A 23,248-nucleotide genomic window follows, 5' to 3' on the forward strand; every position below is an offset into this window, starting at 1 on the left:
AAGTAGCTGGGACTACAGGTGCCCACCACCACGCCCAGCTAATTTTTGTCTTTTTAGTAGAGATGGGTTTCACCATGTTGGCCAGGATGATCTCAATCTCTTGACATCGTGATCTGCCTGCCTTGGCCTCCCAAAGTGCTGGGATTACAGGCGCCCGCGACCACGCCCAGCTAATTTTGTATTTTTAGTAGAGACGGGGTTTCACCATGTTGGCCAGGATGATCTCAATCTCTTGACCTCGTGATCTGCCCGCCTCGGCCTCCCAAAGTGCTGGGATTACAGGCGTGAGCGAATGTGCCTGGGCACTCTGGCCATGTTTGTTTTTAATTGGAACATTGATTTCATTTACATTTATCTACATTGCTGATATTTGGAGTCATATATACTGTTTTATTTTGTGCTTTTTATTGTCCTATATTTTGTTTGTTTTCTTTTACCTTATTTTGCATTGATTTTTAAATTTCATTTCCCCCCTATTATTAGGGAAATTTATCATTACTTTTATTTGTTTAGTAGTTACCCTGTAAAATTTTTTTTTTTTTTTTGAGACAGAGTTTTGCTGTGTTACCCAGGTTGGAGTGCAGTGGTGCAATCTTGGCTCACTGCAAGCTCTGCCTCCTAAGTTCATGACATTCTCCTGCCTCAGCCTCCCAAGTTGCTGGGACTACAGGCACCCGCCGCCATGGCTGGCTAATGTTTTGTATTTTTAGTAGAGATGGGGTTTCACCGTTAGACAAGATGGTCTCGATCTCCTGACCTCGTGATCCGCCCACCTCAGCCTCGCAAAGTGCTGGGATTTCAGGCTGAGCCACTGCGCCTGGCCTTTTTCTTTTTGAGATGGAGTCTCGCTCTTTTGAGATGGAGTCTTACTCTGTTGTCCAGGCTGGCGTGCAGTGGCGTGATCTTGGCTCACTGCAACCTCCACCTCCCAGGTCAGGTTTTTCTTGTGCCTCAGCCCCCCAAGTAACTGGAACTACAGGTGCATGCCACCGCACCCGGCTAATTTTTTTGTATTTTTAGTAGAGATGGGGTTTCATCATGTTGGCCAGATTGGTCTCGAACTCCTGACCTCAAATGATCCACCCACCTCAGCCTCCCAAAGTGCTGGGATTACAGGCATGAGCCACCGCGCCCGGCAATTACTGTGTATTCTAATTTTTTTTTTATGAAGCCCACAAAGATGTTGTTACTGCTTTATACTGTGAAATTTGATGAGCTTCAAAACTCACCACTTCCTTTTTTGCTCATTCTTCTTTCATCTGAGGAATCATTTTCCTCCTGTTGAACATTTGTTGAACATTTGTTCTTAGGATTTCCTTTAGTGAGGATCTACTGATTACTGCCGTCTCTTTCTGTTTGTCTGAAGATGTTTTTGTTTACCCTCACCCTGAGCAGGGCGTGTGCTGCTTGTACAATGCTGGGGTGGTGTGTGCGCCTCCCACAGGTCCAGGCAGGGTGTCCCTGACTTTGACTTCCAGCCTTGCTCTGAGAGGTCAGCAGCCGTGACACGCTGGAGGGAGACGTCGGGGTGGCTTTGTGGTCATGTCGTCGTTGCTAACGGTCATCTCATGGTGGGTCCTGATGTGGCTTGTTTTGTGATTGCCTGAGTCGGGGTTACTCATTAGACTTGCTGACTTTGTGGATTGATGATTTTCATGAGTCCTGGGAAGCTCTCGCCACTGTCTCTTCCACTGCTGCTTCTGCGCTGTTCTCTGTCTCACCTCTGGAGCAACAATTGGACATGTTGCTCTTCCTGCCGGATCCTCCGCATCCGTAGATGCACTGGGTGGTGTCAGTGGGCGGCGGCCGGCTGGGGCAGTAGCCTGTCTCCAGCCCTTCCCCCGCCTCTGTCCACATGCTGGGGGGTCTCCTCAGGACGCGTGTTGCCTACTGACCCCCGCCGGCCTGCACGAGTCTCTCACAGTAGGACCCTGTCTGCCTTGCTGGGTGCTGTACCTAGCCCCTGCCCAGAGCCCGCACAGTGTAGCTTCTTGGTGTATGTTCCTGTCATGGAACCAGGTTGTCATGCCAAGGAGTGTGGCTTCATTTGAGTGGTGGGGAAGTCACTGGACTATTTAAAGCATGTGTGTTTGGGAGAGCAGTGCTGCTGGAGCGGTGGTCCACACTGGAGGCGGGGATTGCCTCGGCGTGTGCAGGTGGAGATGGGTGGGAGGTGTTGTGCGGGGCTTGGGACTGGACTTTCGGAGGTGGTCTGCAGTGATGTGGGGAAGACGGGCTGCTCAGAGGGACGGGCTGAGGAAGCTCACCTGGGCAGCCTGTGGCCTGTAGGCTGGGCAGCACTCGGGCTGGGGCCAAGGGGCAGTAGGACAGTGCCCATAGCCCTGGAGGCCTTGGGGATTCAGAGGACCTGGCCCATCGCCGTGGCCAGCACAGTGCGTGCACGCCGCCCTGTCTGCACAGGCAGTGCCCTGTTTTCAAGACGCAGGCCTAGAAACCTCTGGCTGTTCTGTCCTGCTGTCAACACTGCAATCACATGGCAGTGGGTCTCTTGCTGGGGACTGGCTTTTGTGCAGGAGACAGAGGGCAGGGGGCTGCAGTGTCCTTGGGCTAAAGGATGCTTTCCTTGGATCTGGGCACTAGAACCAGCCCTCTCCCTCTCTTAGCCCAGCATTCTCACCATGCGTCCCAGGAAAGTTTGATGGAGTGGGCAGCTGCGGTGCTGTGGCGGGGTCGGGGCGCTGCTGCAGAGAGCGGGTCTGCAGTCAGTCACAGTGATGGGGGTCTCTTTGGACCCTGTGACTTGTGTGTGGTGGTGGCAGACGGTGGCATTGCCAAGGCAGGGTGCTCAGGTGCAGGTGGGAAGGGATGGCAGGATGGAAGTTGTACTGTGCTTTCCCCAGGACCAGGGGGCAGGGTGTGGCGTGCTTGTTCCTGCCCAGCCGTGGAGGGTCTCTGTAGGACAGGCTCCTGCTGAGGGCAGCCCTGAGGCCTGTGAGCTGCTGGCCCTGCAGGCTGGCTGGGCCTGTTTGGCTCGGCAGCTGCTCTGAGAGGCAGCCCTAAAAATAGCCAAGTGCTGAGAGGCCGTCCCCTTCTGCTCTTCAGGCGCGCGGCCCGCCGATGTGTGCTCAGCTCAGGCTGACTTTGCAGGGTTGTGAGGGTGTTGAGAGCGTGGCTGCTGGTCATAGTGCTGGGGTTGTCAGCAGCTCCTCGAGGGCTCCAGCCTGTGGAGGCCGGTGGCACCCCGTCTCACCCCACGCCCCACAGATGGGGTCAGGCTCTCCAGGAGCCCTGGGGAGCACTGGCTACTGCTGGGCTGCTCTCACGCCCGGTACATTCATGGCCGTGGCTCCAGGTCCTCTGCATGGTCAGGGGCCATGCTGGGTCCCCTGGGGTGCAGGTGCTGCTCAACAGAGGAGTCAGGACCCGAAAGGGACAGAAATGGGCAAGGGAAGACACTGGGGAAGGGGTGGGTCTGCCCTTCCTACTGGGGGTACACATGCCTGGGGCTGAGCAACCTGCTCTGGGCCTGACTGTCCTGCTCCACTGCCCCAACCAGCCTTTCCTCAGCACCCCCTGGTCAAGCTGTGGGCACCCCCTGCCCCCGGACACAGGCAGCACCTGGCCGAGTGCGGAGATGCTCCAGCGGCATCTTCGCCTATGGCCCAGCCCCTAGGGCACCGTCGTGGGGTGGTGGGATGCAGAGGGGCTGGGACACAGTGGTTGTGGAGGGATCAGTGCTGTGGCTTTGGGTGGGGTGGGGTTGGGTTGGGGGAGGGTTTGCCTCAAGTCAGTGGCTCTCTTCAGGGGGTCAGCAAGGAGACAGATGGGTTCTAATGACCCCTGAGTCCTGAGACAAGAGGGGGTGAGCTGGAGCAGGCGAGGGGGCTTGGAGGGGCCTTCAGTCCCCACGCAGCCCTTGCGCAACCTTTTGGGCCAACATCCTGGGCCTTGCTTGGCAGAAGAGTTTGGGCTCCATGGGCTTGAGGTCCACATGGTCAGCTCGCTCGGTCCAACACCGTGTCTCGCATTTCTGTGTCTCGACTGCCCCATGCAGCCTGTGCCCCAAGAGCAGCTGGCAGCAGCCGCCGCGCACGGGCAGCTCAGCCCAGCAGCCCTGGGAGCCAGGTGTGTCTTGAGCTGAGCAGCAAAGTGACCATGCAGTCCAGCCTCCCTTCAGCCTTCCCCAGGACGCCTTTCGTCTTGTGGGGATGGTCAGTGTGGGGGTGACCAGCACCATCTGGAAGGCAGGCCAGGATGTGGATCCACGAGGCAGATGCATATCCCTCTTCTCAGATGTTCTTGTTCTGGTGAGCATAGGGAACGGGACTGAGCCTATGCTGATGGGAAGGCCCCTGGCCTTGGGCTGCTGTCCTGCAAGTTTGGCCCCTCTGTTGGGCCCCTCCTCCCTGCCTTTGTTTGCTCTCCAACCTTCTGGGAGTCCCATGTCTGCATCAGGACAGAGGTGACCAGGGACCGGTTGACAGCTAGGATGCCACCAGTGTCTTTTGTTTAATTTGAGCCTCATTTCCCAGTGTAATTCCATAGCTGACCTTGCAAGGGGCATTGACAATATTTCTTTATTGTATGGCCCCCAGCCAGGACTTCCCTATTTTTAGATGCAAAATAATTGGGCAAGAATTTTCATCAGCATTGCACCCTGGGCTCGTGCAGGTGTCTCCAGGGCCGCCTTGAGACCAGCGCCCGCCTCCCTGGTCCTGGACACGAGTGGGGTGGGGGCTTCCCCGCAGCAGTGGAGTTGAGGCTTCTATATGAGCTCGTTCCTGGTCAGTTTGAGGGTGGACATACTGCATCTTCCCAGTTGCCCCGGGAGCATCTCAGGAGGGTGAGCGGCAGGAGGCCGATGCCCTGCTAGCAGGCCGTCCCTCGTGGCCAGGCCTTCCCGGTGCGGCACTGAGTTGGGCCGTTCGTTCCTCTGAGTGCTGGGGAGAGGGATGGCTGCTCAGGCTTTGGGCAGTGCCCGCCGGTGGCTCCAGGAGCTGCTCCGTAGTGGGGCTTGGGAGGGTGTCCCTTCTGCATTGTCGGGCTGCCCCTGTGCCACACAGGTGTCAGGTCGTGAGCCCCTCTGTCTGGCCTAGGGCTCCTTCCCCACCCACCTCAAGCCTGGGATGTGGCCCCACCAGGGACCGGAGGGGGAGCTTTGGCCCTGAAGACCCACCCTGAGGTCTGAGCTCTCCTGGCCTGAGCGTGCTGGCTGCTGCGAGCTCCATGTTCACCCTGAGGCCAGGACTCTGCTGTTCCTCCTGGTGGAAGCTGCTGTGAAGCCCTGGGGAGCCTCCCGTCCCGCCAGCCTGCACCTTGCAGTCAGTCCTGCTGTTCCCTCGGCTCCCGCACTTTCCAGCTTGGCCCTGGGGTTCCTATTTTTCCTACCTGGCTGGACGTATAGGTTGTCGTGCCTTGGAAAGTTGAGTCACCACACCCGAATCAGTGCTCTCGTGGCTTGCCTGGCTATGGCTTCAGCCGGAAATGGAGCTGAGCGTGGCCTGTGTTTATAGATACAGCACCTATCAGGTCCAGCGTCTCTGTCTCCTGCAGGAGACGTTGGCTTTGGACGTGAAGAACAGCTGCAAGGCCACAGGGCCAAGGGGCATCTCACCAGCTGGGAGGCCAGTGTGCCTGACCTGGCCACACAGAGCGAGCCTCAGAAGCCAGCGGGAAGGAGGGCATGCCTTGAGGAGGGGTCCAGGTCAAGAGGCTGCACTGGTGGTAGCCTGAGGGGGTGTGCCTGGCCAGGTCAGTGCCTGCCACTACTGCTTGCTGCACTCACTGCCTGAGCATTGGGGATCGTGGGCCTGAGGTGCAGGGACCTCAGCTCCTGTGGGCAGTTCCTCCACCAGCCTTTTGCTTCTCAGACCCTCGGCAAGTGGTGACAGAGGCTGGGGTGGAGTTGTTCTCCTGCCGTGGTCCTGTCAAATTGTGCTGTGGGCAGGGCCAGGAATCACAGCAGGTGTCTGCCGCTAGTGCATGGAGGCCTGTGCTGGGGGCAGGGTGGGTGCAGCTCATGCCTCTGCACCTTGCTTGCCGCACTCACCTGGGGAGGATGTGGCGGGGCAGAGGGCGGCTGGCCAGGTTCTCGGACTGCACCTGGCTCTGGCGGGCTATCGAAGATTTTGGAGGTTTCTTTAATTAGCAACATGCTATCCAGAGATTGCCACTGTGGCTTGAGCAACTCCCAGCCAGACAGCAGGACCATTGACAGCCAAGCCCCGGCTCACCGGCCCAGACCACCCGAGGTTTTGCTGGGGATTTTATCAGAACAGTGCCTCCCCCAGGATCCGTCCACCTTCAGTGGACCAGGCCCTGCAGTGGTTCCAGTGACTCCCTGGGAAAGTTTCCAGCACTGATGAGGGGGTAACTCTTGGTCAGAGGTTGAGTGTTTCCCTGGGTGTGGAGGTGTGCAGAGAAGAGAGGGGTGCAGTTCGTGAAGGACAGAGAGCTTAGGCCGTGCCCCCTGCGCCCAACCCCGGAGTGGCCAGCTTTCCTTTGACTGGGGAAGAGGCAGCTGTCCAGGGTTGTCCTCACCTCGCCTCCTGGAGAATGTGGTCCCTTCAGAAAGGGGACCCGATAGTGGGTGACGTGGTGCCCACCACCCGCTGCCTCCCCGGGCCTTCCTGGGGCTTAGCAGCTCAGGAGAGGAGGGAGCTCAGGCTATGGCTGCTCTGTGAGTTGGACACAGATGCTCCAGCTGCTGGGCCCAGCAGTGTAAGTGGCCACAGAGAACAGGGGCCCAGAGGCTGCTGTCGGGGACACTGGCAGCAGTTGCGCTCTGGGCTCGCCATCCCTGAAGCTGGAATATTCCACAGGTGCCACGCACTTGCTGGAGGTACTACCTGGGGGTCGGCTGTGGCCGGACCTCCCAGCAGCCCTAGTCTTGGTGTGTGGCTCCCGCACCCAGCACCTTCCGCTGACCTGAACACCGGGCACAGTGGCAGCAGCATCATTAGGGTTTTCAACTAGCCATTTGCGTTAAGAGTGAAGAGAAAACCTTGTTAGATTAGACTCATTGAGAAAAAGACGCCAGCGAGTCTCTTGCCTGGTGTCTTTGCGGTCGCCTCCGAGGGTCGCGAGGCAGGGCAGCAGCCCCTCAGTGCCGGTGTGGCCCAGCAGCACCTCTTTTGCATATTATTGACCTAGAGAGAGAGGTCAGTTGGAATTCAGAGCTGCGCAGTCGGGAAATTCGTGGCAGCAGAGAATTATAGATGCTCTAGGCATTCGATGAATCTTCTCCACCTTGCTGTGGGGTTAATTCAGAGGAGCAGTGGGGAGTGTGCTGGGAGTGAGATCAGAGGGAGGACTCCCTGGAGGCTGGCCCTGCGCCCTGGAGACCCCGTGGCCCTGGTGCTGGCTGCATCCTCTGGGGCTCCTCATCTGTCTGCAGAGGAGGAAGCTGTGGAGCGAGCGTGTGTACAGGAGCAGTGTGGGCTGCACAGAGGCCTTTGCGGGGGCGCCTGTGGTTTGCAGGGGCCTGGCTGTGGCTGCCCTGTGTGATCTCTGTCCCCGTCTTCTCCCGGCTTCCCTCGGGCCCTGTGTGCCCAACTTGGCACTTCAAGATTTGCTCCCTGACAACTGTTGCCTTTCCCAGAAGAGAAGTCCCTGGAACCAGGGCCAGCCTGCTGTCACCTGCTTGCTGCTCCTGCCCCACCAGCACCATCCTGGGTCCAAACTGGCCGACAGTCTGGGGGGTGCTCAGGGCCTCCGGGAGCTCTGGGAGAGTCTAGGATGCTCTAGATCCTTGAGCTCTTGGGGCAGTAGAGTGGGGGTCTGGGGTTCTGGACACCTTCTGGTGTCAGCCAAGTGGCAGGCACCTTCTGGGCTTGGTGGCGGGGCTTCTCATGATGGCTCAGGGAGGTCCAGATAGCCCCCTTGTCTAGGTGCGCACCTGGAGTCTTTTCCTGAGTAACGTGCGAACAGGCCTTGCAGGGCTCTAGTGCATCGGCTCCTGGACTGCAGCCAGCAGCAAGCTCTGCCATGTGGTACTGCTTCTCATGGAGAAGAGACCACCAGGCCCCTTCCAGGATGGCGAGGTGTGTGTAGCAGGAGCGTCCAGGCCTGGAACTCGAGCTATGGTGTCGTGGTGCCAGCTTAGGAGCCAAGCACAGCTGAGAGGTGAAACCCATCCCTGTGGTCTGCACGTCACGCCAGGGCTGAGTTCCCAGCTGGGGTGCCCTGGGAGGCACGGGGTGGGCTCTGGACGCCTGCTGGGGGATTTCAGCGAGAACCAATAAGGGTTGAGCCGGAGCATCCAAGAAGCCTGGGGTCCGTGTGTGGGAAGGCGGGGACAGGAGGTTGTGAAGGGCGCGTGGGTTCTGGGAGGCTCACTGTAGTGGAGATGTCCTGCCTTAGACGAGGTCACGCAGAGGAAGGTTCCCGTGCTGCGGGGTTTTCTTTCCGAGCACGAAATGCTCACCTCCTGGAGGGAGTGGGGCCGCAGCCAGCCCTGACCCAGCTGGGGGTGCGGCTGCTCTCGGGACCCCGGGTCCCAGGGTGGCAGCTAGTGCAGCCTAGGCCACACCAGCACCACCCCTCGCCCCTGTCTCCACGGAGCACCGTGGGACTCTGGCATCAGAGTCCTGGGGCCCCACCCGACACCCACACATTTCCTGTCTTTTCTCAGGCAATCGCCATGGTACCCGGGGCTGGCCTTGTTTCAGCTTCCTGGCAAGTGCCCTGTTCAGTCATTTCTGTCCTCGCCTTTACCTCAAATTCTGCTTTTTGCCTTAAGTGCATTCCCAACTCCATCTCTGTGCCAGCTGTGCCCCGTGCAGCCTCTGCCATCATCTCCTGCTCACGTAACATCAACTTTCTGGGTCCTCGGTGAACGGCTTTGTTGAATGCCAGGGTTGGCTTTTGTTTGTTTGTTTTTTGTTTTTTGAAACGGAGTCTCACCCTGTGGCCTGGGCTGGAGTACAGTGGCACAATCTCGGCTCACTGCAACCTCCACCTCCCGGGTTCAAGCGATTCTCCTGCCTCAGCCTCCCGAGTAGCTGGGATTACAGGCATGAACTACCACACCCAGCTAATTTTTGTATTTTTAATAGAGACGGGGTTTCACCGTGTTGGCCAGGCTGGTCTTGAACTCCTGATCTTAGGTGATCCACCTGCCTCAGCCTCCCAAAGTGCTGGGATTACAGGCTTGAGCCACCACGCCTGACCTGGGTTGGCCTTTAACTGGCAAGTTGAGTCTGTGTTTCTGTGTGATGATGATGTTGCATGTATTCCTGTCAGTTTGATCATTTTGATTCTGTTTATTATGCATTTCCTTTGCTACGTTTTGTTATTTTTTCCGTGGAAATTAAGGAAGGATAAAGATTGAGTTTATTTTTATTTTTGAGACAGGTTCTCACTCTGTTGCTCAGGCTAGAGTGCAGTGGGATGATCATAGCTCCCTGCAGCCTCAAACTCGGGGGCTCAAGTCATCCTCCCATTTCAGCCTCCTAAAGTGTTGGGATTACAAGCATGAGCCATTGTGCCTGGCCTGAGTTTTCTGTGTTACCCACTCCAAGAAATCTGATTTGTAGTCCTTTTAACTGTTACTGATTTGCTGTGAAAGACCTGTTGACATTTAAGGAGAGTCAGCAACCCTCCCACCCTCCAAAGGTAGGAGAGCTGAAATGCACGAGAAACAGCAATGCCTTTGATGACTGGGACGTCGCTGCTACTTTGCTCACCTGGGGCCCCGCCCTTCCCAAGGATAGTTTGTGTTTTCCTGGAGCGCACCCTTCAGAAGCCCTTTCGATCTCTCAGCGCCTGAAGATGGCGTTTTTGCCCCTCACACCTGGGGATCACAGCGCTCTAGGTTGCGTTTTTGCCCCTCACACCTGGGGATCACAGCGCTCTAGGTTGCGTTTTGCTCCTCACGGCCTGGGGATCACAGCGCTCTAGGTTGAGCAGTTTTGTCTCCCTCACCGCCTGGGGATCACAGCGCTCTAGGTTGACAGTTTTGTCTCCTCCACACCTGGGAATCACAGCGCTCTAGGTGGACAGTTTTGTCCTCCTCATCACCTGGGGACACAGCGCTCTAGGTTGACAGTTTTGTCTCCCTCACACCGCCTGGGGAATCACAGCGCTCTAGGTTGAGCAGTTTTGGTCCTCCTCACACCTGGGGATCCACAGCGCTCTAGGTTGGACAGTTTTGTCCTCCTCACACCCTGGGGATCCACAGCGCTCTACGGTTGACAGTTTGTCTCCTCACACCTGGGATCACAGGCGCTCTATGGGCTGGCAAGTTTTGTCTCCTCAGCACCTGGGGATAACAGCGCTCTAGGCTGGCAAGTTTTTGTCTCCTCACACCCTGGGGATCACAGCGCTCTAGGTGGACAAGTTTTGTCCTCCTCACACCTGGGGATCACGAGCGCTCTACGGTTGACAAGTTTTGTTCCTGCCTCACACCTGGGGATGCACAAGCGCTCTAGGCTGGCGTTTTGTCCTCGCTCAACACCTGGGGATCACAGCGCTCTAGGTGGACAGTTTTGTCTCCTCACACCTGGGGATCACAGCGCTCTAGGTTGACAGTTTTGTCTCCTCACACCTGGGGATCACAGCGGCTCTAGGTGGAGCAGTTTTGTCTCCTCACACCCTGGGGATCCAGCGCTCTAGGTGACAGTTTTGTCCTCCTCCACACCTGGGGATCACAGACAGCCGCTCTAAGGTTGACAGTTTTGTCTCCTCCACACCTGGGGAATACAGCGTCTAGGTGGACAGTTTTGTCTCCTCACAGCCTGGGGATCACAAGGCGCTCTAAAAGGCTGGCAAGTTTTGTCTCCTCACAGCCTTGGGGATCACAGCGGCTCTAAGGTGACAAGTTTGTCCCTCACGCCTGGGGATCCAGCGCTCTAGGCTGGGCAGTTTTGTCTCCTCACACCTGGGGATCCAGCCGCTCCTAGGCTGGCAAAATTCTTGTCTCCTCACCCTGGGGATCAACATGCGCTCTAAAGGTGGAGCAGTTTTGTTCTCTGCTCAACACCTGGGGTCACAGCGCTCTAGGTGGACAGTTTGTCTCCTCACGCCTGGGGATCACAGCGCTCTAGGGCTGGCAGTTTTGTTCTCCTCAGCGCCTGGGGATTCACAGGCGCGCATAGGTGGCAGTTTTGTCTCCTCACGCCTGGGGGATCAGCAAGCTGCTCTAGGCTGGGCAGTTTTTGTCTCCTCACACCTGGTGGATCACAGCGAATCTAGGTGGACAGTTTTGTCAATTCCTGCAACAACCTGGATCACAGCGCTCTAGGCTGGCAGTTTTGTCTCCTCGGGGCTTTGACAGCTGTTTTATTGTCTTGTTTCTGTTGTGGTTTTGAGGAGTCTGTGATCGGCCTGCTCCTTGCTCCTGGCAGGACACCCGTATGCTCTGTGGTTGCTTTTAGCATTTTTATTTTGATTTGGTCCCTCTCCTGCCCGCAAGGGCCAGTAGGTTTCAGACACCTTCCTGGGATTCCCTGGAGGGGAGAAGCCTTGTGCCTAAACAAGATTTGTTATTAGCATTGCTTTTGAGCCCAGGAAGTGGATTCTGAGGTCTGAGTCCCCCGCGGGACAGCAGTTCCATCCTCTGGTCCCTCTCCTGTCCCCAAGGGCCAGGAGGGTTCACACACCTTCCTGAGATTCCCTGGAGGGGAGCAGCCTTGATTCCTAAACAAGAAGTTGGTCCTAAGTGCATCCTCTTGATGTGGGGCAGAGAAGTCGCTGAATACAAGCATCTCTCTTCTTGTTTTGGAAGAATCCTCAGTCAGACATTGCATCTCCTTCCTTGGGTGGAAGCTGCTCGGTCACTGTCCTACGCCTCGCCGCGGTGCTGCATGTGCCTCCGCGCCTGCTTCTCCTTCCGTGGGAGCCCCTCCCAGCCCCTCCCTGGCGCCGGGAAGCCCAGTGGTCCTGCCCTCTGTGGGCTGTGTTGAGAAATGTTGCCGGCTAGTCCCAGACCCACAGCACGGAGCACGGGGGTTTTGCCTGGTGCCGGTGATATCAGTGGGGAGTGAGAGGAACAGGTGGCCCCCTCGGCCATGTTCAGGGTGTGCCTGTGTGGCCGACCACCTCCAGGGCTGAGACCACACAGGAAGCAGTTGGATTTGTGAGAACCCCCATGGGAAGCTGTGCTGATCCTCCCCTGAGCCTGTGACAGCTGAGGGCACAGGCAGTGAGGTGGGGCTCGGTGCCCGGGGCTGAGTTGGGGAGGTTTTGTGTCTGACCCACTTCTTCCCAGGTGGGAACTCCCTCCTCAGGCACTGCATGCTTCTCTGCGACACCACAGCCCAGGTCCCGGGCCTCTGCCTGGTCTTCTTGTGGGCAGTCCATAGACCTGGAGCCCAGGAGGTGGATTCTGAGGTCTGAGTCCCCTGCGGGACAGCAGTTCCATCCTCTGGTCCCTCTCCTGTCCCCAAGGGCCAGGAGGGTTCACACACCTTCCTGAGATTCCCTGGAGGGGAGCAGCCTTGATTCCTAAACAAGAAGTTGGTCCTAAGTGCATCCTCTTGATGTGGGGCAGAGAAGAAATCTGAGACAGTCTCATGCCCCCACCGCCATCGTTCCCCCACGTTTCTCTGGGGGTGCTCAGTCTGTGCTCTGTCCCCACCCTGGGCTCTGCTCCCGTGGGCTGCATCATGGTTTCTCCTCTCTATGGAGCGTGTGTTGGGCCCCTGGGGATGGATGCAGACTGAGCCTGGGCCCATGTAGACCAACTGGTATGGGTTGTGAGAGAGAGAGAGAGAAACAGATACACGCTCATGCACATACACACGTGCACACACCCATGCACCGTGCACGCACACACACACCCTGGCCCTGTTCCCCGCCAGTCCCCACCACCTCTTGCTGCAGGTGCTCCTGGTTCCCTCTCTTCACCCAACAGCTGGAGTCATCCTCCTGCCCACATCCGTGCCCTGTGCGGAGCAGGTGCTGGTTCTGCCTTCCCCTGGCCTGCCCCAGGCGGGGACACTACACTGGGAAGCTGCCCCGTTGCAGGCGTTCCCACGGTGCTGCTGCCGTGTTAGCTGTTTGCAGCACAGGCTGGCCAGTCCTGGGGCGCTGTACAGGCTCTCCTGGAAGCCTGTCCCTGGCGTCCTGTCCTACTGGGGGCACGGTGTCCTGTCCTACTGGGGGCACGGTGTCTCGGCAGAAGGTTCTGGCTGCCCCCGGGGTGCTGGCTTGTGTGACCTGGCCTTGCTGGGCCCAGTGACATGCAGTCTGGGGATGTTCCTGGGACCCGTTGGGCTTGCGGTGGCCACTTAGGAAAGCTGAGCACTGAAAGTGCCGAAATCTGGGACACCTTCTTGCAGGCCCACCCTTCACCCTTTGCCATGTGGGCCATTAGGGAGGGAGGAGGTGGGAGGTTTTGGCAAAGCAGCCCAAAGGTCCAGGCAGACCCAGCGCTGGTGACCGGCCCAGCCTCTCACCCTCCTCACAGGCCAGAGTCACAGCCTGTGGCCCATGGCAGGGCTGCCCAGGACAGGGGCTTGGCCCGGAGGCCTGCAGTGCGAGGCCTGGCCCACAGGCCTTCCCAGAGGGGGTTCTGGGAGCTTCCCCCAGCTGTCACAAGCACCTGCCTGTGCCTCGTCTGTGCTAAAATAGCCCCTGCACAGAAACGCCCTTGCTGGACAGGGTCCATTCCTGCTGGAAGACACCTGTCAGGTCCCTTCCTGCCTGAGGCCATGTGGAGTGTCCAGCCTGGGGGTGGTTGTGGGGTGTCGGGGGCCTGGGCCTGGATCCGTGATCGCCTGTCTCGTTCAGAACCTTGCCTGGCTTCCCTTGCACAGCTGCCCACTGGCAGTGGCCCCCGCCTGTTTGGCCTGTCTCCTCCTGCACTGGACCCGTCTGTCTGCCTTCCCCTGACACCTCTTCTTGCCAGACTCTAGGGCCAAGGGAGTGGGCCCTGGCTGCAGAGGCAGCGCCAGCCAGCCAAGTGGGTCAGCCCACAGACCCCACCTGACCCCAGGGCAGCCTGGCCAGGAGGGCATGGGAAGGGGAGAGCTGTTTCCACCTTGAGGCTGACGCAGACCAGACCTGGCTCCATCCTGAGCAGTAGAACGTATGTGCAGGGCCTCACCCTCTTCCCTCTGTCTACATAGAGCTCCACCTGAGGCCCAGTGTCTGCACAGAGCTCCACCTGAGGCCCAGTGTGTGTGTAGTGCTACACCTGAGGGCCAGTGTGGGCGTAGTGCCCACAGCTGAGTTAGCCCAGGCTTGTGGTCATGCTCACAGGTGCACATGGCCATGCAAGTCACTGAGCATGGACCCAGATGGGGTGCATCCCAGTCACCTCCCGTGCACTGCGGAGGGAGCTGTGGAATCCCTTCCCAGAGCCCCTCTGGTCTGGCAGCCTTGAGCGTGTGTGCACGGTATGGGAGGTGGGACCAGAGCTGGGAGGGGCTCCCCTCCAGCTGTTGGTGAGGCACGCTGCACATCTGCATATCTGTGCCTGGGACTGCTGGGCTGGAGGTGGAGGAACAGGGAATGGCCCCTGGGCCTTTGGGTGACTGAGACAGAAGTACAGGCCCAGCAGGTCTGAGGACAGGGTCTCCTGATGGCTGGACCCAGCTTGGACAATGGCCGGCAGCTCCCAGCCTTGCCACAGGCTGGCTGGAACGCTTGGTATGGTGGAGCCCAGCGCCGAGGGCCGGACGTGTGTTTGCAGCATTGTCCTCACAGCCACCTTGGAGGCCTCTCTGCTGTGGGGCAGATGCTGTTCCTGGAGCCGTGGTGCTTCCAGGGGCACCGTGGGCTCAACTTGGCCCCCATAGGCCAGTGCCTGATGTAGCTGGAGGCTGTGTGGCTGTGACGCTCTGGCCGGCCCCTGGTGTGGCTGTGACGCGCTGACTCCAGTACCATCACATTCCTTCCCCTATTCTGGGACAGGTGGGGACCACCTCTTCACCCTCCCTCATGCGCAGGGCTGGCCTCTGCTGAGGTGACCCCTCATTGGGCTGAGGCTTGGAGACCCAGTGGTCCTAGCCCTTGGTGCAGTCCATCCACCAGGCACCTGACTGAGCCTGAACCTCTCGCTCCACAGCAGCCACCTTCGCCCTGACTGCTGGCCGGCGGCGACACTGAGAAGGCACCCTGACCTTCTGTCCTCATTAGCAGGGAGCAGCCATGTCCAGATAAGGCTGGACATTGGAGAAAGCTGAGTGAGGCCAGCAAGAGCTGGCAGCTACCCCGGGCCGCCTGGGCGACTCTTGGGACTGGCTGGGTGGTAAGTGCTGGCGGTGCAGGGGCAGAGAGCCCCGTGGAACTCTCTCCGTGAGGATGGTGGTGCCCTGGGGCCCGGCTGCGAGGGTGGCCGTGCAGGCACCTGGAGCCTGGGGATGGCAGGGCGTGGGCTGAGCACTTGGGGCACCAGCCTGTGACATTCCTCTGCCCAGGGGCAGCAGGGCATGGAGCGCGTGTGGCCAGCTGCCGCCACAGGGCCCCAGCTCCCACGCGGGCAGGCTTGCGACCGCACCAAGGGGGCAGCTCTTGGAGACAAAAGCTCCTCAGTTTTCCCTTCCAGCAAAACACAGTCAGCAGGTTTGGGACCAGCTGCCTCGGGTCTTAACCATCTGTGCTCTGCGCGCGCCCCCACCCCCATGCCTGCCTGGAGGAAAGTGGTGGGGTTGACGTGCACCTCGAGGGCCAGCCGGGTGCTGGTGCGTTTCTCAGAAATCCGTGAAGTGCTCCCTTGTCCTGCTTGGGTTCTGTGCTGTCCTCGGGAGTGGTGCGGCTGCATGCCAGGGCCGCAGAGTTGGTCACGCAGCCTCTCGAGGAGGCCTTGAGCCAAGCACAGGATGCAGCCCAGCAGTGATGGCGAGTGTTAGGACAGAAGAGATCTTGGTTCACGCCGCTGTCTGGAGGGCAGGGTCCTCAGGTGACCAGAGTCCATGCGGGAGCGAGTGAGGACAGGGCTGGGGCAGGTGGCAGGATGATGCCTCCCAGAGGGGCTCAGTGAATGAATGAATGAAAGCACACACCCCCACGCTGCAGCAGGGCCAGCATGTGCTTGCTGTTGGGTGAGTCTGGCCTTCCTTCCTGGGGTTGTGGGCCCTGCTTGTGGGAGGCCCCTGTGGGGAGGGCCTCCTCGTAGAAGTGTTAATCAGAGTGAAAGCCGGTCCCTGTGCACGGCTGCTGGGAATGTAGCGTGGTGCAGCTGTTGCAGGGGACAGGACGGCAGCCCCTCGGAAAATGAGACACAGAGTTCCCGTCAGAGTTCCCGTGTGACCCAGCAGTTCCACTTCTCAGTAGAACCCAGGAGCCCTGAAGCGGGGCCTCCAGGGGAGAGCTGCACCCTGTGTTCGCAGCAGCCTCACTCACGGCGGCTGAGAGACAGACGCAGTCTGTGTCCATCCTTCGACGGACAAGTAGGCACAGTGTGACCTCCACACCACAGAGCGTCACTCACCCTCGGCACAGTGTGACCCTCCACCCTGTGGAATATTACTTAGCCCTGAAAAGGAAGGAAACAGGCTGCAGTGTGGACGGGCCTCGAGTATGTTGTGCTGAGTGGAATAAGCCCGTCACAGGAGGACATGCACTGTACAATCCCATTTGTGCCAGGTCCCTAGAGCCGTTGCATTCATGGGGACAGAAGGTAGGACGGTGCAGCATGGTGAGTGCAGGGGCCAGGGAAGGTGGGAATGGAGGTTGGGGTAGGGTGGGTAGTTTCAGTTGCGCAAGGTGAAGAGAGTTCTTGAGCTGGATGGTGGTGAGGGCTACACGACAGTGTCCACGCACTTAGTGCCACTGATCTGTACGCTGAAAAATGGTTCAAATGGCAAGTTTTACGTGAAATATATTTACCACAATAAAAAAGAGAAATAGACATCGTCAAGCTGTTCTCCAAAATAAGGCTGTCACCATTTACCTTCCTACTAGAAAAAAACAGTTAAATCCCAAAGCCAGGGGGTGCACCAGTGTTCACCTCCAGAGTTGGGGCTGGCTGAGCCCGTTGCTATGCCTACCTGGGCTTGGGTAGCAACCCTGGGAGGAGCTCAGGCCTCTCTCGCCTTTTGGATTTCTGTTCAAAATGGGAAGTGGTCTCCAAATCCCAGGACGCCCCGAGCCCCTGAGATGGGAACCTCTCCAGACCTGCCCTGAGAGCCTGTCCCACCCCTGGGCGAGGGTCTCTGTGCCTCTGAACAAAACTGGGGAGCCTGATGCAGAGTCCTAGCTCAGGCTTCCAGAAGTCAGTGGTTTGAAGGGGTACCCACCCTTGCTCCGTTGGGACATAGGGACGCGGGTGCCTACCTCAGCCCCCACATGTGCACCCCCAGGCGCAGCAGAGCCACCTCCAGTCTCTGGTTTGCATCACACACAGGAGTGGGTGGGTGGGGGTTTCAGTCTCCCAGAGAGCATACTGCCGGGCTGCGCTGTCTCTGGCCTCCTCACCCACGGAGGGCCTGCCCTGCCCCCGTCTGAGGCTGGTGGCTGAGGGGTCTGTTCTTGGACTGGGGCCTGGTGCTGACCCCGGTTTCCTGGAGGAGGAGGAGGGGGAGTGACCTGTGGAGGACTTCCAGCCTCCGCTTCTGCCTGCTGTGGGCTGCTCTCCGTCCAGCTGACATGGAAATGCCTTGCAGGGCACGCACATGGGGCACTTTCTGCTGAGTCAGGTTTCTCTGACCTTCCTGAAATGTCACTTGTTCTGTAACTCATAAAAACTGGGGTGCTGGGATGTGGTGCCTGCCTTCTCCCGGAAGTCCCTGCCGAGGGGGCAGGGCGGGGCATTCCCAGGGGTGCTTCTGCTCTGCTGTCTTTCCTTTCCCACCGTGTCCCTTGACCTCCCCTGACCTATTGACCTGCCACAGCTCGCTCACCCCAGGCCCCTGGGGGCTCTGCAGGATTCTGGGTCCTCCAGGGCCAGTGTGACCCTTGCTGGGTTTTCAGAGTGACCCTGGAGGGAGGGCCCTGCCCACCCTCACCTCCCATTCTCAGGTCATCTGCCCCAGGGCCAGGTGTCCATCCACCCTGACCGTGACCATGTGCCTGTGACCTCCTGCATGACTGTCCCCTGACCTCAGGTGCCCAGGCCTAGCAGTGCCCCATGCCACTGGGTCCCCAGGCATCCGCCAGGAAAGAACAGCTCTAGAGTGGCGAGCCAGCAGAGGTCCTGGTGTCTGTTGAAGGCCCTTGGAATTCCCCGGCTTCATTGTGCCATCTCCCCGCTCTTCTTCCTCCCTCCTGCCTCCCTGTCTTCCTACTCTCTCCCCTCCTTCCACCCGCCCAGCTGCTCTCCTCTGAGCCTGGCCCCACAACCAGAGGTGCCCACTCCTGCCTTCAGCTGACTGCAGGTATCCAGGCATCTGGGCCGAGGGCACCTCTGTGACTTCGTTGACCAACCCAGGCTGACTTCAGAGGTGCTCCTCAGCCCCTGCTCTGCAAGTTCCTGGGGACCCGTGGCTGTCACTTTGGCCCCTTGATGTTTATGGTGGTTCCTATAGCTAATTGAATGCTGTCAAAGATGGAAAGTGGGGGACGCTATTCCACTGCCACTCACAGAGATCAGGTGCTTCGAAAAGACCAGCAGGGCTGGGTGTGGTGGCTCATGCTTGTAACCCTAGCACTATGGGAGGCCAAGGTTGGGGGACCACTTGAGGTCAGGAGTTTGAGACCAGCCTGGCCAACATGGGAAAACCCTATCTCTATTGAAAATACAAAAATTAGCTGGGTGTGGTGGTGTGAACCTGTAGTCCTAGCTACTTGGGAGGCTGAGGCAGAAGAATGACTTGAACCCGGGAGGCAGAGGTTGCAGTGAGCCAGGATCATGCCACTGCACTCCAGCCTGGGCGACAAGAGCAAAACTCCATCTCCAAAGAAAAAAAAGAAGAAGAAGAAGAGCAGACCAGCGGGGCCAGGTGTGGTGGCTCATGCCTGTAATCCTAGCACTTTGGGAGGCCTAAGGGAGAGGATCTCCTGAGCGCAGGGGTTCAAGGCTGCAGTGAGCTGTGATTGCACCTCTAGCCTGGGTGACAGAGCAAGATTCTGTCTCTATTAAAAAAAAAAAAAAGGAATGGAGATGACAAAGAACAAGTCTTAACTGAATATGAACAAAAGCCGGAAGCTGGTTGGAAAAGCTTAGTAAAGTAGCAAACACGCCAGGCTAATTTTTGTATTTTTAGTAGAGAGGGGTTTCGCCATGTAGGCCAGGCTGGTTTCGAACTCCTGACCTCAGGTGATCCGCCCACGTCAGCCTCCCAGAGTCCCAGGATTACAGGCATGAGCCACCACATCCAGCCAATTTTTGTATTTTTTGTAGAGATGGGGTTTCACCATGTTGCCCAGGCTGGTCTTGAACTCCTGGGCTCAGGTGATCCACCCGTCTTGGCCTCCCAAAGTGTTGAGATTACAAGTGTGAGCCACTGCATCTGGCTAAGAAGGAGTATTACCCTTAGCAGATACAAATTTATTTAAATTAGTTATACTAGTTAAAACAATATGGAATTGGCAGAAGTGTAAACAATGACTATGGAATGTACCAGCAGAAACACACGATCATAGTGTGCTTCAGAAATGGCCTCATTCATCCGTGAGAAAAGGATATGCGTTTAGGTAAATGGTTTGGTGATAATTGAACATTCATGTAGGAAACAAAATGCAATCACTCACAACACACACACAACAACTCCAAATGGATGAATAATCTCGTGAAAAAGAGGAAGGAACAAAGTGGGGAGTGGGATGAGTTAAAGCAGCAGTCCCCATTTTTGCCACCAGGAACCAGTTTTGTGGAAGAGTTTTTCCACAGACGGTGATGGGAATGGTTTCCAGTGAAACAGTCCCACCGCCAGTCATCAGGCATCGGATTCTCATAGGAGCGTGCAGCCTAGATCCCTCTCATGTACAGTTACAGCAGGGTTCTCCTGTGACACCTGATGCCCCACTGACCTGACAGGAGGCGGAGCTCAGGTGGGGATGCTCGCTCCCCAGTGCTTATCTCCTGCTGTGCAGCCAGTTCCTGACAGGCCAGGAACCCATCCCAGGGGTTAGGGACCTCTAGTCTAGACCACAGGTGACTTTTCTGCACCAGAGCCAGGAATGAAGGGCTGGCTGGGCTGGTGGTGCTTCCTGCTGCCTGTGGAGTGGCGCAGGTGTCCGTGGTCCAGGGCTGGCCAGGGACATCTGTCCTTGGCTTGGCTTCTGCCTCTGAGTCCGTGGTGGCTGCCTGGGATCTGCCCTTGCAGCCAGGGTGAAAGGAGTGGGCAGAGCCTACTGCCGGGGTGAGCCTGCTGCCTCTGCTCAGGGCCTGTGGCGGGGCTGCTTGCTCAGCACCCTTGCCTTCTCTCTGGCCGGGCAGCCGTCACCCAGCTAGCGTGGGGAGGCTCGCTACCAAGGGGCAGGGGGCTGGAGAACGGAGCTTGGAGACGGCTGGCCGTCTCGCCCACGCATAAAGACACAACGCTTCTGAGGCCTGCAGTGCCTGCAGAGGGGAAGAAACAGGGCTGGCGTGGAGAGCACACAGTGCATTTCTGTGGTCGGGTCCCTTTATTTCTTTAAACAGATCCCAAGTGTGGAGAACATTTGCTCATTCTTGTTGGAGTCCTGTAGGTTTTGTGTATCTGAACTTTTCCTGTATGCCTCTCGCTTCTCTCTGTCAGAAAACAACCGAAGCCTCTTCTCTAGGGTTCAGATTCATTTGGCTCTTTTCTTCTCCTATTTCGAGCAGACACAGTAAAAGAGGAAAGAGATAACACTGTGGGTATTCAAAAGCTGTCCCGGATGTGAGCATTGAGTTTCCAGCTGGCACTGTGATTTTATTTTATATTGAGTTGTTTTTAAAATACGCTTTGCTCTTCTTTCGTTGCTGTTGAATCTATTACAGCTGCAAGGTGTCCTGAACACAGTGGCAGGCTGGTGATGAATCGTCCTCTGTAGGGTTTCTGGTGTCTTTGTTATGATTTTCTCAGGGCCAAGTGTGGTGCACCTGGCCTAGGCAAACCTTTAGGCCTCACTCTCAGAACCAACAGCCAATAACATGTTTTGTTTATCTGCACAGTTTCTGAATGCAAATGATTCTTTTTATTCCTTATTTTATTTATTTATGTTTTAGAGACAGAGTCTTGCCGTGTTGCCCAGGCTGGAGCTTTTTTTTTTTTTTTTTTTTTTTTTTTTTTTTTGAGACAGAGTCTCGCTCTGTCGCCCGGGCTGGAGTGCAGTGGCCGGATCTCAGCTCACTGCAAGCTCCGCCTCCCGGGTTTACGCCATTCTCCTGCCTCAGCCTCCCGAGTAGCTGGGACTACAGGCGCCCGCCACCTCGCCCGGCTAGTTTTTTTTTTTGTATTTTTTTAGTAGAGACGAGGTTTCACCATGTTAGCCAGGATGGTCTCGATCTCCTGACCTCGTGATCCGCCCGTCTCGGCCTCCCAAAGTGCCGGGATTACAGGCGTGAGCCACCGCGCCCGGCCTGGAGCTTTTTATTCTTTCAGTGTTTGCACGGTGGCTGTAGCTGTGTGTAGTGACAGCAGAGACAGGCCTGAGAGGGGCAACCACGTCCCCCTTGAGCAGGATCTGTCTACTGCAGGACCATGAACTGCGACTTTCTCCTTCCAAGTGTGCAGAGAGAGCCCCTCCCTAGGGATGGCGAGCCATAGCCTGCTGTTTTTGTGACAGGAATCTTGGGGGAGGGGGCACTGGGCTGTGCTGCGTGGATGGTGAGCACTGGTCAACCAAATGTAAGGAATGTGAGCTTCTAGACAAAAATGTGGAAGCCTGAGTGGTGAGGAAGGGAAGTCTTGCAGTACCCTGCCCACTACCCCCAAATACCTCTCATGGATTTGTTTGTTTGTTTGTTTACAATTAGTTCACCCACAGGAGGATCCAGGCTGCTGCCTCTGTGTGTGTGTGTATGTGTGTGTGTGTGTGACAGCATCCTCTGTCACCCAGGCTGGAGTGCAGTGGTGCGATCACAGCTCACTGCAGCCTCCAACTCCTGGGCTCAGGTGATCCTCCCACCTCAGCCTCCTGCAGGTGGGGGGACTGCAGGTGCACCCCACCACATCCAGCTAATTTTTGTATTTTTTTGTAGAGACAGGGTTTTGCCATGTTGGCCAGGCTGGTCTCGAACTCCTGGCCTCAAGTGATCTACCTGCCTTGGCCTCCGAAAGTACTGGGATTACATGTGTGATTGTGCCCAGCCACAGTAGAGCTTCTTGTTTGCAATTGGTTGATATGTGTCTTGTGGCAGTCTTTAATAAAACAAAAACTTTGAAAGTATCATCTGGTAGACCAGGTGCAGTGGCTTATGCCTGGAATCCTAGCACTTTGGGAGGCCGAGGTGGGTAGATCACTTGAGATCAGGAGTTCAAAACCAGCCTGGCCGACATGGTGAAACCCCGTCTCTAGTAAAAATACAAAAAATTAGCTGGGCGTGGTGGTGCACGCCTGTAGTCCCAGCTACTCAGAAGGCTGAGGTAGGTGAATTGCTTGAACCCGGGAGGCAGAGGCTACAGTGAGCCAAGATCGCACCACTGCACAAAACAGAGCAAGACTCTGTCTAAAAAAAAAAAAGACATTATTGTTATGGTAAAGGTTCACCCCTCGCGCCTTTTTTCGGTATGCAGCTCTGAGCTTAACATCCAGCACACAACCCGGCACAGAACACTGGGCAGTCCACCCAAAACAGTCCTCAGCAGCCACCCAGTGCCCAGCAGCCACCCGCCCTACTGACCTGGCCTTGTCTCTCCAGCTCTGCCTTTCCAGAGTGCCATAGAGATGGACAAAAATGGTGTGTGACCTCTCGACACGGGCGTCTCTCACTCAGCACGATGCCTTTGAGATCCATCCTGTTGTGTGTCAATGATCCATTCCTAGCTGTTGCTGAGTCGTATTCCATTGCACGGTGTGCCAAAATGTCCTTGTCTCTGCATGAAGGACATCTGGGTTTGCAGTGGGTGGCAGTTATGAATAGAACTGCTGTTAGAGATCTCTGCATTACAGATCTTTGTAGGGACACATGCTTTTATTTCCCTTGGCCCAGTTCCAAGGGGTAGGATTGCCGGGTCCTGTATATTTAACTTTGTAAGAAGCTGCCAAACGGCTTTGTAGTGACTGCCATGTGGCGTGCTGCGCGTTCGGAGTGTGTGGAAGTCCCCGTGGTTTTGCCTCCTCACCAGCACTTGGTATTAGCTTTTTTTATTTTTTGTGTGTTTTAAGCCATTCTAATAGGTGTAGTTGGTATCTCCTTTGGTTTTAATTTGCATTTCTGTAATAACTAATAGTTTTAAGCATCTTTTCATGTGTTCATTTGCTATCAATGTATCTTTTCTGGTGAAACGTCTGTTCAAATATTTTGCTTACTTTTTTTTTTTTTTTTTTTTTTTTT

General features: G+C 56.9%; 1 protein-coding gene across 1 annotated transcript in view; it reads left to right on the forward strand.

Moving 5' to 3' along the window:
* Positions 1-1,527: 1,527 nt before the first annotated feature.
* PACS2 (phosphofurin acidic cluster sorting protein 2) overlaps positions 1,528-23,248 on the forward strand; it is a 77,597-nt gene continuing 55,876 nt past the window's right edge. The window contains 1 exon segment of the mRNA XM_017852832.1: positions 1,528-1,571. Coding sequence (XP_017708321.1) covers positions 1,543-1,571 — 29 coding nt within the window. The 5' untranslated portion in view covers positions 1,528-1,542.

Source organism: Rhinopithecus bieti, unplaced genomic scaffold (genome assembly GCF_001698545.2).
Source record: "Rhinopithecus bieti isolate Rb0 unplaced genomic scaffold, ASM169854v2 scaffold_35859, whole genome shotgun sequence".
In the NCBI taxonomy this organism is placed as follows: Eukaryota; Metazoa; Chordata; class Mammalia; order Primates; family Cercopithecidae; genus Rhinopithecus; species Rhinopithecus bieti.